We start from the raw sequence: 13,830 nt of genomic DNA, 5'->3' as shown, positions 1-13,830 counted from the left end.
TCAATTTTGGTTCGGTGGCACCAATGGTGGTGCTGTTTGGTGGTTTTTCCTAGTAATAGGAGAATGGGCAAGGTCATTGAGATCATAGGATGAGACTTTTGGCAAAAATTTTAGTAACCCAATGAATCCGAATAACCCGAAATATAAAAATAATTTATAACTTTTATATAAGATTATAAGTAAAATAAAGTTAAATTTAGATTATTTATATTATAATTAATCATGAATTTTAGAATAACTTAACTTTGTTACTTTGACACATTTATTTTTATAAAGTAAACAATTAAATTTTAGTTAAGGAAACAAAATATTAAAGAATATCAATTATTGAGTTATTTCTAAGTTTTTATTATGAGTACTTTTTTTATCATGTTATTTATCTTGAAATTTGGAAAGATTGATATATCTTTTATTAGAAATTTTGGTTTTGACTTTACACTATGTCTACGGCTATTGGATGGAAATTCAATAAAGTTTTGAGTGCTATTATTGATGATATTTAGGGATGGATGGTGGCTAACAAAAATTTCTCGGTTGTCTCCGTGCCTCATGAAGCTAATGGTGTTGCACATCAATTAGCAGGGTGGGCTCGTAGGAGTAAATTAGGGAAATTTTATATTTTTGATATTCCAAGATGTATTCAAAGTTCTATAGCTTTAGACTCCTGATGTATTTTTTTTTTCCTGAATAAAGTAACTACTTGCGCTCCAAATTTATTTATTTTTTCTTACAATAAAATTACTAAAGAGTCCATATATTACAAGAAACTAAGTTCTTGTATTTTTTATTCCATATTTGCCCTTCTTGTTAAGTTTAGGACTCTTGGCGCCAAAATGAAAAAATCATTCGACTTCTTTCTCTCATGGCTTTTTTTCAAAGCAGAAGTGGAGAATGAAAATCTGAAAAAACAGTTGTTTAAATTGAAGAATGACCAATAGAAGAAGGAAGAGCAATAGGGAACAAACTATAAATTCAGACATAAAATAAATGACTTAAAAGGTAAACAAAGTCCGCCCATGCTCTTAATGAATTCGGGTTCTACTAACTTATAGGTTTGCATTTATATTTTGGTTAATTAATCATGGTTCAATTTAAGGTTTTCTAAACATATTGTAGACACCCCATATGTAAAATGTAGATTTCATGAATGTTCTACATTCTGATCACTTGGATTGTGCTTTGTTAGAAAATCAGTGATTACAGGGAGTCTTTATAGGAGGGATAGTCTCTTGCTGAATTTTTAGCAAATTAGTTTAGTGCCTAATATCTGCAATTATGGTTAGCCCTGTATTATAAGAGTACAACAAATATTGACTGTAATCTAACGATTATGGGCAATAGATATCATATGTCAAAAATACTGGAACATAATTTATTACTATGGTGTAGATTTAGATTTTTTGGACGGCCATGGACAGACCTACGTAGAATTAAAACCCATTGGAGGTTTTGTTTCTATTTATGTTTCGGTTTCTTCTGTACCTTTTAATTGTGCTCCATCTACTATGTCAACCAAATTATCCTTGTATCCATTCTAAGGAGGTTAGGCATAAAGTTGGACAATAAAACCTAAAGCAAGCCCTGGCGTAATTACAACACATTCTCGCCACTAGCCCGGGTTACATTTTCATTCTAATAATTAAAAACAAGTTGTAAAATAATAACAACTAACCCATGTCAATGAACAAAGAAAACAAAAGGATAACCTGAAAATAATTAAATCTTCATTTGGTATCTGATCTACCATAACAAACAACTTGATGGTGATAGCGCTGCCCACCACCTACACGAAATACCGGAAAGACTTCGTCATTCAATTAGTACTAAAAGATCAAACAATAAGCCAAGAAACTATTGGGTTCCAAATATCTTGCTATTTTGATCTAGTATAAAAATGTACCGAGTGAATGAATTATGTATAGACATAAAAAGTGAGGCAAACAAGGGGAAAAAAACATTTGAAACAAATGGTTTTTCTAATTAGAAGTAACTCATAAAGATAAAGGTGACCAAAATGGCCGAGTGACTGGAGGTCAAAATTAGATTCTAAACGGGGCAAGTCACAGCAACAAAAATTGGGGATCAGGATTCTGGTTGGCCAAATGGCCAGCTTTACGGGATTGGTATTTGGAGTTCTTAAGCTCATGCATAACTTGGTCTTATTTTACCCATCTTCACATAATCAAGTTCTTATTGTACACAACATCTCATGGTTCGTCAACACAATCATGGTGATTAGCTGAGTTAGACTTGGTCTTTATGTCAACAGCAGTTTAACATTTCTAACAGAGGCCCTAGAACTGTCTTGAAAACAACAATGAATAAGAATGCTAATATTTTGACTTGAAAGAAGCCATGGGGAGTTGGCTGACTTGAAATCTTAATGTTTTTTTCAACTAAGATAAGCACTCAAAGTGCTCGATCAAACTCAAAATCAACAGAATACTGGTTAGAACAATTAAAAGGGAAAAAAAAAAGGAAATTATGGCTAGAAAGATCAATATAATGCTATTAAAAAATATAACAAAACTTAATACCAATATTAGTTTGTTCATTAGGTAAGCCGAGTTTTATACTCACCAGCGCACATAGATTGTAACACATTATTGCTTGAATAAATGATGGCGTGCCAACATCTCAGATATTCCCAATGCAGAAATGCTTTCACATCCAAGAAGCTCCTGAAGCTTTGCATCACAATTTATCACCATCGAATTCATAGGATCCTACAAGCATACAAGCAAAGGCACAAAAATTTTAAATTATAAAGCACTTCCCTTAGTCTTGAGTTTTGAAACAATGATAGCAGCAAGAAAAAAGTACTAAAACAAAAATATATCACCTTATTGAAATTAGAGAGATGCAACCAGAATTATTTGCACCAACGAAAACAAATAAACGAGAAAGCACAAAAATGAGTCCAGTATCCTAAAACAAGAAAAGATGCATCTATGCATAATTTTGTTCTTGATTGATGAATTAAGGGGACTGATGATTTAGATACGAGGGCTAATTACCAACGGATTTAGAGTTGTCGTACGAAACATCCAGAAAGAAGTCTTTATTTCTTTTTTGGTAATGGAGGTGCCCCAACTCCTGGGAGCTTACCTTAAGATAAATGCAACCACCCCAAAGCCACATATATTGGATTGTTGCTGGAGGAGAGTAGAACTTGAAACCTCTTTGTCACTAAGAGACTCTAGCCAACTTAACTGCCCGATGGGGTTAAAAAATAAATCATATAAGTATTAAGTTACCTGCAAGAATTAAATTTATAGGACATAATCTATTTGCTGCAAGAAGTTGGCATAAACGTTAGTAATTTAGTATCAAGCTGTTGTCTAGACATTCTTCAAAAACATCACAGAATATCACATGTTTGGACAATCAAATTTATTGAAAAGATCACATAAGTATCACAGATTTGGTATAGGTTTACCCACAAGAAAAAGAAATTTTAGCATATAGCTTATTTGCTGCAAGAAGTTGGCATAAACATTAGAAATTTAGCATAATCCAGCTGTTACATTATTCAATAAAATCACAGAAAAAATGTCACAAATACATCTACTTGGATGCCTACCTCCAAACTATTGACCTTTATGTACTCCCTTACACGTTGCAAGGCCTCTAACTGATTCATCACCCTTTCTCCAGTACCAAAAAATTTGGTAAGTGCTTCAGATATTACCACAGGAGCTGGACTAGGTTCAGTACTACCAGTTGCAGATTCGACATCAACCTTCAATCGTTTAGCTTGACCTGATTCTTCTGAGTGGGAAAAGGAACCAAAAAAATAAAAAAGTAAATAAAAAAATTAAGCAAAGTTATTTGAGATAAAAAAATGTTGCAGGTTGATATCATGTCCCTCTTACATACTTGAAGGTTCAAGTGGGGTAATATGTTTAGCAAGCAGCTTATTCATCTTAAACATGTCGGTGCAGTCTGTTTCAAAGACTATACGCAATGCATCATCACATATTATCTTTCTCTTGTTACTTGGATCCTGAAGGTTGTTTTTCCTAATGTACACCCATAGCTGCTTCACAATCTGAAACAAAGAAAGTGCAAGTTGAAAATATGCTATACAAGTAGGTTGAGTGTAAAACTAAAATGCAGGATTGAAAGGCAAAACTGTGTCAAGAAAAGGAAAATGCTCAGTCTGGGTATCAGAACCTCGGTCCTTGGCAGGGCTGGCTCACCAACAATGGCCTGAAGTTCAGTTGAAACACGACAAACTTTGTTTAGCCCCCCTGGTCCGCCTCTTCTTTTGGTTCCAGCTGGAGTGCTGGAACAAATTATAAATAAACAATAATACATCAGGGCATGAATCACATTTGTACATCTTGTTGCAGCAGAATGCATTTTCTTTTTCTGTCACATGAAAGTAGTAGCAATATGTAGCTCAAATCAAGTAGGTTATATAATTTCACGGACGGTGTTATTGCTGTCAATAGGTGAGGCGAACTAAATATGATAATGGAGGGTGGGATTTCATACCAATCTTCAGCAAGAAATCACCGAAAGAGAAGAGACATCTTATTGATTTTAGCATAATCATAAAGTTTTCTCCACTGAAATTATTACATACTGATTTTTCTCATAACACAAAAGTATATAAGTAATCTAAAACTATTGAATGCCAAGTTAAGTGGGTGATACCGACAACAAGTACCAACCAGATGCTGCATTTAATCAGTTAATTTCCACAGAAAGGTAAATGTTAATCTACCACTGTATTATGTCAGCAAACTCGGGCCGTCTATGAGATATCTAGCAATACCATATAAAGTGCAAGTTTATAAGCAATATTAAATGCCAGTCTCATATATGAAGCAATAAATATCTGCAGATGATAATATTGAAGATTTGATGGAGGAATCAGTGGAGAAAAAATCCTCCTTATTTCCTATTTTATAGCTCTTTCCAATCTCATCATGTATTCTCCTATAAAGGAGCTTCCACCATTGTATTTTGAATGAGTTGACAAAGCTTTATAAAAGTCATGTAGCCCTTTGGGCTCTTTGTGCCGTGGACATAGACCCTAGTGGTTGAACCACGTAATATATGCGAAGAGAATTAAACAATAAAAACACAGATATTACGTGATTCAGCCACTAGGGTTTACATCCACGACACACAAACCCCAAAGGGCTACATATCTTCGATTATAATCTCTCAACTCATACACAATACAATGGTGGAGGCTCCTCTATATAAAAGAAAAAATTATGAGAATGGAAAGAGATAAAAAATAGGAAACAAGGAGGATTTTTCTCCACTGATTCCTCTAACAACATCAAATCTTCAATAATAGGAAACTACATCAATTACGCGAGGGTTTTCCTCCACTGATTTCTCCATTAAATCTTCAATAGATAAAAAATTGAAGTACAACCATAGCCCAGAAGGAAAACCTAATACTATTTCATGAAAAAAATAATAATAATAAATAAATCAACTAGGTCCAATTTCCATAATAGCGATGACAAGTACAATTCACATGCATTTATAGCAGGACAGATAAAAGGGACTCCTTCTGAAATGTTGTTGGTAAGCATTTTTTAAATTAAGGTCCTAAGAAGATGCATGAATAATTATTTACTTATGGCATTGAAAGCAAACAACCAAGACAAGTCGGATTTTTTTTTTTTTTTTTTTTTTTTGGGGCAAGTAAGAATTAGTTCGTTGAAAACTAAGCACAGCTGAAATGATAAAGTTCGAGATTAAAAAGTGGGAAAACAAGAGAAAATAGAATTAAAAATGTGTAGATGCAACCCCAAGGGGTTGGATCAAGTGGATAAGAACTTGGCCCTCATGCTTTAAGGAAGCATCAGGTCTAAAGTTCGAATCCTCTATTTCATGAAAAACCTTATACTATTTCATGAAAAAAAATAAAAATCAACTAGGTCCAATTTCCATAATAGTGATGACAAGTACAATTCAGATGCATTTATAGCAGGACAGATAAAAGGGACTCATTCTGGAGTGTTGTTGATAAGCATTTTTGAAATTAAGGTCTTAAGCAGATGCAGGAATAATTATTTATTTATGGCATTGAAAGCAGACAACCAACACAAGTCGGATTTTTTTTTTTTGGGCAAGTAAGAATTAGTACATTGAAAACTAAGCAAAGCTAAAATGATAGTTCGAGATTAAAAAGTGGGAAAACAAGAGAAGATAGAATTAAAATGTGTAGATGCAACCCCAAGGGGTTGGCTCAAGTGGATACGAACTTGGCCCTCGTGCCTTCGGAAGCATCAGGTCTAAGGTTCGAATCCTCTAGGGTGAGGGGAGTGTGTGAGTACCAACTAAGAAAAAAAAAAAAAAAAAGTGTAGATTTAACAAAGAAGAGGTCATATAAGATGAGATAATGAGAAAAGGGCAGTTTGGATGATTAAGTTATATGCGGCAAAATTCAATGAGATTGTGTTGCAGTGACGAGAAGAAGAACAAAAAGACCACCAACAGGCGGGTGGCCTAGCGGTACCAGGTCCTTATTTCCCAAAGGGAGGTCAGGGGTTGGAGGCATGTGTGTGTGAATACTAAGAAGGAAAGGAAAAAAACAAAAAAAAGACTACAAATATAAATGTTGAGGCATAGGCACATTAGCCAGTGATGTACGAAAGTACTACGAATTTATTAGAAACAAATATTGACATTTTTTTTTTTTTGCTTGTGTTTACGATGGTGGTTGCACATGCACATGCACGATCACTGGCCAATTACCGAAAGCCCCAAGGGGATTCGAACTCCTAAACTCCAGGATGTGCCATGAAAGCCTTGCCATTAGACTATCCCGTAACTCCCGTTGAGAGAGCTGTGACAACTAGTTAGGAAAGGTTTGCTGACCTGAATCAACTAAACAAATCATTAAGGGTTAATTACACTCACACCCCCTGAGGTTTGCCTTATTGATAGCCAAATGAAAATTGACTCATTCATGAACAATGACCACCCCTCAAGTTTGATAAAGTTAACAAAGACACCCCTCCCACATCTGACACATAGTGAATTGACATTATTGCCCTTTGACTTGATAATTAACCTATTTTGACCATGGAATTACATTTTTAATGTTTACTACTCATTTTATTGGACCAAACCACCCTTAACTGTAGAAAAATGTGTGAAAAATATGGGGTGAAATCGACCTTCAAACCTTCATATCATAGCCGCCGCCGCCACCTATATATATCCATCACCAAATCCAGCTTAATCAAGTCCAAATCCACATACAACATACAAGAATAAATTCCATATACATATATATAAAAAAAACCCATATTCAGAGAGAATCACACACAAATATATATATATACACACACACACACACACACACACATAACAAATTATACCAAGTCAGAGGCCTCTGAAATTTTGGTGGAATTGGGTGTGTGTGTTTCTTTATATATATAGATCAACAATTGGCGATGGAGATCAGCAAAGGGTGATGGTGGTGGCAGTGTGTTGTGGGGTTTGTTTGGGTTTGACAGTGTGGTTCAATATAAATTATTGGAGTTTTTGTGGACTTGTGGTGGAAGTGTTTGGATGGTGGTGGAAATGGTGAGGGGCAATGGCGATTGACCATGTTCGGGAATAACGTCGATTGCGAATCACACTGCTTGCACTGCAACAATATTGCGACGACGCCCGTAAAGTAGATGATGATGTGGGTTGCTGGTTGCGTTCTGGGTTTGTTGGGAAAAAGATGAAGGTACATAGGTAGGTGCAACCCCACGCGCATTGACGGTGCGTGGGGGCGCATGATGCTCCTTCCGGCGAAGGTTAAGGGCAAAAAAAGGGTGACCCAACCCAACAATTCCATCCCCTTCCCTTTGACGACAACGAAGTTCTGAAACCTCTGACGCCGAAATTCAATGCAATATGAACTGAATGATCTGACTCCACATCATACGCGTTTGTTACTCATCTTCAACACTGATAAGGACGAAGATTTGCTACGATTAAGGCGGCGGTTTCACAGGGTAGCCATGGCGGGAGGAGGTGGCGGTGACCATGGTGGTGAAGGTGTATAGGAGTTTTGAGAGGTGGCGGTAGTGGTGGCCGTATTTTGGGTGGCCATATTTTGGGTGGCCATATTTCTGACAGAGGGTGTGAGTGTTCAAAAAGAGGCTAACTTTCATCTAGCTGCCAATAGTGCAAACCTTAATTGCAAACCACTTAAATTAGGCTACATGATATAAGTTTGTATTAGAACTAAATTGTCCAATACCTACTACTAATTCCTAGACCATGATGTCGTCTAGTCACACCGCTTCAACTAATTATCTTTTCATCCTATTCTTCCTTTTCTTGGGACATTTCAAGGTTGCAAATGACTAAATCATCTTAGACAACCTTCTGTAATTTTAATGTCTTCAAATTAAGTAGGGTATAATTAGGAAAAACAAAATTAAGTAGGGTATGTTATATAATATGTAATGAACTATTTTGTTTCAACATATCAGAACTGCAATTCAAGTTAAAGGTGTGGCATGAATGCGAAGATGCAGGGAGGATGACTACTGAGGTACTCAGAAGAACACACACCAGCCTACAGATTTAAGACAAAAGTATAACATCAAATATAGCTCCAAGACACAGCAAATGCAGATGTCCTTACTTGTTACGATAAGGATTTGTTCAGTTCACTCAACTCAACATAGCAATAAATCTGATCTACTTAAAGTAGTTAAGCTACACAAACCAACCTTCGCCATTTAGTTAATCCGGCCCACACCCTACATAATATTATGTGTTTTCATACTGCACAAATGGCCTTTTCGGTCTCCTTTTTAACCTTATAACACCTTTGACTTCAATCTAATCGCTCCTTCCTATCAATGCATTCCTAGGTTGCACATTGTTAACCATCTTAGACAACTTGTAGTCATCTTAGATGTCTTCAACTTGCATATAATCTTTTTTGGAGTTATACTAAAGTAGACAGAATGCAATCCCCTTCCATAAACAGCAAAATTCAGCCAAGTATTACACATAAGTAATAAGTATGACATTTTGAAAACTATTATTAAACCCAATTGATGAAAATGAAAAAGTTTCCTTGAAATAAATAGTTATTGCTTTATACTTCAACAATTGTCTAAAAAACAATCAGAAAAAGCCTATACCAATAAATAATCATAAAATGAGCAATTAATATCCAACCACCCACACCACGCATCAAAACAAAGGGCGGAACAGGAATTTTTTAATCCTAAGTAATCAATGAACACTTGCATGAAAACAATGAAAATTTTAATTTCCAAAAGAAGAAAACAAGCAAAATCCTGCCTCCAAAACCCCTAATTTTGTAACTAAAAGTTTACCTCAAGAAAAACAAAATTCATTTTCATCGCAGGGCAATGGTAACCCTAATCATAACCCCAAAATTTACAAAAACAAAACCCCAAGAAACCTCAATTCTAACAGATAAATGGAAAAATAATACCTTTCTTTTCGCATTGCGGAGGCATTAGAGGCCGCATTCTGAACATTTGGTTCTGCTTTCGTCACCTGCGGAGGTTGTGCCTGGAACTGCAACGGCTGCTGTAGATGTGTAGGCGGCGTCGGTGTTTGCGGTGTCAGAGGGTTGTGGAAGTTGAGTTCCTCCGACCGTGGATGGTGATGAAAGTGGTGGTGCTGAAGGGCAAAATGGGGAGGGAATTGGGGGTGGTGGGTGTTGTGGGTGTTGTGGAACTGAGGATGGTGTTGGAGGGCAAAATGGTCTTTTGGTGGCTGAGGTAGTGGGTGTGATCGGAGAAGAAGGTTGATCTGGTCTCTGATGAAGCCGGCCTTGTGGGACAGGTTCAACCCTAGCTTCGCCTCCAGCTGCTGAACGACGCCGTTGAGTGACGTAACGGCGTTAGGGTCGGATTGACGGAGCACAGTCTCAACACCTTTGGCTATCTCTTGGTCAGACACCATGGTTTTACCTTCATATATTAACAGAAAAAACGGACTCTCCAACGGTTCCTCTCTGCTCACTCTCTGTCTCTCTCTCTTCTTCTCTCTGTCTCTCTCTCCCCCTCTCTCTTTCTCTCACACGCACACACACACTGTCTTCTCTCTCTCTCTCTCTATATAATACTAAAATGACATAAATACCCACATTTATTAATTTCTTAATAAAAGGACCATTTTAGTCTTGTCTTATCCGCTAGTTGTGCGGGGAAATGAGGATAAAGATGGTAATTGAAAAAAGCTACGGGTAGAGTATCTCTGTTTTTTTTCCTTTTTTAAAATAAAGATAAAGATAGACGGATAAAGATAAATGACAATGGACTGAACTGAAACGACTTCATCTTTTCAAACAAACAGTTTTGAAATAGTATGGCCATTTACTAAAATACCCTTGCAAGCAGATGTTTTTTTTAAAAAAGTTCAAAAAAATAAGGGGCAAGGGGTATTTTATTTGGTTAATAATAAATTGAGTAGTTATGACTTTGGATATTGATAGTGAGGTTTGGTCATCAACTAAAGAAATGTTTGGGAATTGGGATCACCAGCAGAGACTCGTTTCATCTACCAAACTTGCTGCCGTCCACTGGTGAAGAACAAATGAAAAAGGAGTTGGAACTTTTAAGAGTCCCCACTTGGTTCAACTTGCCCAAGAAAGAGGGGACTTGCTGTCCACTAGTGTGATTAACAAATTTGCACTTTGCGCAAGCATGACTTGTGTTAGATAGTGTTCTTTTTTTTCCATGTAGGCAAGTGGAGATATTTATTTGCATTTAATAAATTGAATAATGATACTGTTGTTTCGAATTCTTTATTTGCTCTATTCTTTATATAGGTTGCTTGTAGAATGGGATAGATCTTGCTTAGATTGTTGCCATACAATGATTTTATAATCATTCTTCTTTATTTTCTAATAAAGTAAATGTTATACAATTTGACAATTGACCATTGTGTAATAATAACTTTCCCATTAAATTTGAATTGAATTTATTTGTACGGTGCTTAAGAAATAGTTGTATAAAAAAAATAAGTTAACTACTTTATATTATCAAATAATCTGAAAAAGCAGTTCAAAACAATCTAGTTAAGGATAAAATAATCATTTCAATAGTAGAAGAACTTTAACAACTCGTTTGAAAGCCTTTCGGACTTTAAGCTCTTCGAAAATAAGTTTCTAAACACTCACTTGTGAGCCAAATGAAAGCGATAACGTCTCCTTCTCTTTTTCTTCTCTATAAAAACAGACGTAAATGTTATACTGAACAAGCCCTAAGTGATACATTTATAGCTTAATTCCAATGGCTTGGTATTGGCATTCCTGACCTATTAATTGAAAATAATAATAAATGTTAATAATCAGTATCTCATTGATTTTATAACAATAATAAATTATTATTGTTAGAGGTAAAAAAATTTGACATATATTGATTAGAATACAACACTATTCAATAATAATGTGTTTTTATGAAGATTTAAACTCTCCTTAATGTCACGGGCCTAGAGATTTGGCGCAGCGGCACGGCCCGTGCGGCACCAAGGCGTTGCTTCAGCTCGCGCAAGCGCCCTGGTCAGCCACCACGACCTGCCCTCCCAAGGATACATGCTGACTGGTTTCGGCCTGCCATGGCCTCGTCAGGGGAACGACTCCAGCTCCCGACCAGTTTGTGCAGGGATGGCCAACTCCCTTCTTCATAGTCAAGTCCACGACCAGCGACAAGCACCTCGAACTGAACCGAGTCGACCTGCCTGAACTCTGAAGAGGTACCATTCTGTGGTCCTGCACGCCCCTTCCCTGGAACCATTCCCAGTCAATGAATGTTCTTAGCCAACCAGCATGCGTATCTTCTATGCTCATGGCGTCGTTAGGAATCAGATCGTGACAATTTGTTCGCGGAAAGTGCCAAGCTCCTGATCAACATAACCACGTAGGGTGGCAAACTCCCCCAACATAAGTTCTCGAAGTGTTTGGAGCTCCTGCCGAAAGTCACCACTTAGGGCATTGAGTAACCCTTTGACAGCATTTTGGACCTCAACGTCCTCCGACTCCAGCCCATCCATGCGCTGGTGAGCATCCTCAAATTGCTCCAACACGTTGGCTATGGACCCCTCCATCATTGCCACACGTGCCTCTAAGCCTGCCATGATGTCCTTCGACCTAGCCCTCGTCCTCACTCCGCCTGGAGGGGGATTTGTTTCCCTTCCACGTAGAGTCTCTTCTTGGGTGCCAGTCACGTCTGATAGCTCCGCTATAGCTTCCTCCACACAAGTTGTGACGCCTCACGACCTTAGCTCTGATACCAACTGTCACGGACTTGAACCTTTTCAAGCTACCGTGCGGCCTTAGACACTTTCAAGCCCCCTTGAAGCGCTAAGTCAGCCTACCCGAGTGTGCTAGCTTAGTGAAGACTAAGGCTAGACAAGTGTTTTGCTTACTTGGGTGTGTAGGAAGAGGTTAGGCAAGTGAGCAAGAGAGTTTGGAAATGTATAGAACTTGTATTGCTTGAGAGGAGAGATTACAACTTGGTTGCTTGGTGAGGTGCAAATGAACTCTCACCTCCTATTTATAGGCCTTTGGCCTTACAAGAACATTCTAGATGTGTACAAATATGTGGCCTAGATTTAGTGTCTAGAATCCTCCAGAAATATCTACACAACACTAGAACTATCTACTATGTACAAGACAAGTCTAGAGAATTCTATACAACTCTAGACAAGTCTAGAAAAGGCTAGACAACTCCACACTAATCTAGAGAATTCCAGAAAGTTCCATATTTGTGTAGAGAAGTCTAGAAAGCTCCAGTTCATGCAGGCTCCATGTCATCGTCTGCTGGGCGTCTGCGTGGCGCCTGCGTGGCATAGCCTCTTGCTTGCGGGATGTGACAAAATGGAGGAAATGCGAGCGGATTGGACATTGTGCAAACGGGCGGTGGCGTCCGGCACAGCTACTACGGGGGTAGTAGCACCCCGGGTTGATATTCCCAAGCCTAAGTGCTATGGTGGGAACCGGGTAGCGAGGGAGTTGGAGAACTTCCTCTTCAGCATGGAGCAATACTTTGAGGCTACGGGCATGACCGATGAGACGATCAAGATACGCACGGCGACCCACTACCTCATCGACCATGCCATGCTTTGGTGGAGGAAAAAGTATGGTAACATAGGCAAAGGTACGGTCTCTATTGATACTTGGGCTGATTTCACTAGGGAAATTAAGAAGCATTTTTATCCTGAGAATGCCGAGGATGAAGCTAGGGGCAGACTCCGAAGGCTAAAACAAGTTGGGTCAATTCGGGACTATGTGAAGGAATTCACTAACTTGACTCTTGAGATCCCGGATCTATCCAACAAGGACTCTCTTTTCTTCTTCATGGATGGATTGCAGTTGTGGGCTAAGACGGAGTTGAGGCGGCGCAACGTGCAAGACCTTGCCACAGCTATTGCAGAGGCGGAGTCCTTTATTGATTTTAGCTCCAAGAAGGAACCCTCGTCCAAGCCAAAAGACAAAGACAAGGACAAGGGAAGGTATGCCTGCAAAGGTGGGGGAGACAAGGGCGCTGCACCCCACAAGGATTGGTCCCGTAAGCCAGGTGGTGGCCATGGAGGCAAAGAGGGAAGGGAGAACAAAGAAGGAGCACCCAAGCCTAAGGGTTCTTGCTTCATATGTGACGGACCACATTGGGTACGAGATTGCCCAAAGCGGAAGACCCTCAATGCCATGATGAGCCGCTATGAAGAGCAACAACAGGAGGAGGCGCAGATGGGTTTACTACAAATCCTTAATGCCATCAAGGCTAAAACTGAAGTCCCTAAGGCGGCGGCTAAAGGGCTAATGTTCGTGGAGGCGAGCATCAATGGGACACCCACACGTGC

The 13,830-nt window shown here is 38.3% G+C and overlaps 1 protein-coding gene across 3 annotated transcripts; it reads right to left on the bottom strand.

The window, feature by feature from the left end:
- Positions 1-1,508: 1,508 nt before the first annotated feature.
- Positions 1,509-10,072, bottom strand: LOC132267644 (uncharacterized). Of its 3 annotated transcripts, none has more exons than XM_059768779.1 (6): positions 9,455-10,069; positions 4,177-4,288; positions 3,880-4,051; positions 3,584-3,771; positions 2,581-2,726; positions 1,509-1,783 (listed from the first exon to the last, which is right to left on the bottom strand). In XM_059768779.1, the coding sequence occupies exons 1-5, from the start codon at positions 9,928-9,930 to the stop codon at positions 2,604-2,606; spliced, it is 1,071 nt and encodes a 356-aa protein (XP_059624762.1). In that variant the 5' UTR covers positions 9,931-10,069; the 3' UTR covers positions 1,509-1,783; positions 2,581-2,603. The 3 variants fall into 3 exon arrangements, with proteins under 3 accessions (XP_059624762.1, XP_059624768.1, XP_059624771.1); XM_059768785.1 differs by having other exon boundaries at positions 3,584-3,768; XM_059768788.1 differs by lacking the exon at positions 1,509-1,783 and adding an exon at positions 3,109-3,212 and having other exon boundaries at positions 2,584-2,726; positions 9,455-10,072.
- Between the last annotated feature and the right edge of the window lie 3,758 nt (positions 10,073-13,830).

Source organism: Cornus florida, unplaced genomic scaffold (assembly GCF_030987335.1).
Source record: "Cornus florida cultivar Cherokee Brave unplaced genomic scaffold, ASM3098733v1 CherokeeBrave_3.0.0_Hap2_Chr01, whole genome shotgun sequence".
Taxonomy (NCBI): Eukaryota; Viridiplantae; Streptophyta; class Magnoliopsida; order Cornales; family Cornaceae; genus Cornus; species Cornus florida.
The sequence above is the reverse complement of the archived record's forward strand: the minus strand, read 5'-3'. Positions and strand labels throughout refer to the sequence as shown.

Coding starts and splice junctions, on each gene's coding strand:
- LOC132267644 (XM_059768779.1), bottom strand. CDS start 9,930: ATGGTGTCTGACCAAGAGATAGCCAAAGGTGTTGAGACTGTGCTCCGT. Junction 4,289..9,454: donor TCCGCAATGCGAAAAGAAAG/GTATTATTTTTC, acceptor AATTTGTTCCAG/CACTCCAGCTGGAACCAAAA. Junction 2,727..3,583: donor TAAAGGTCAATAGTTTGGAG/GTAGGCATCCAA, acceptor GTATGCTTGTAG/GATCCTATGAATTCGATGGT.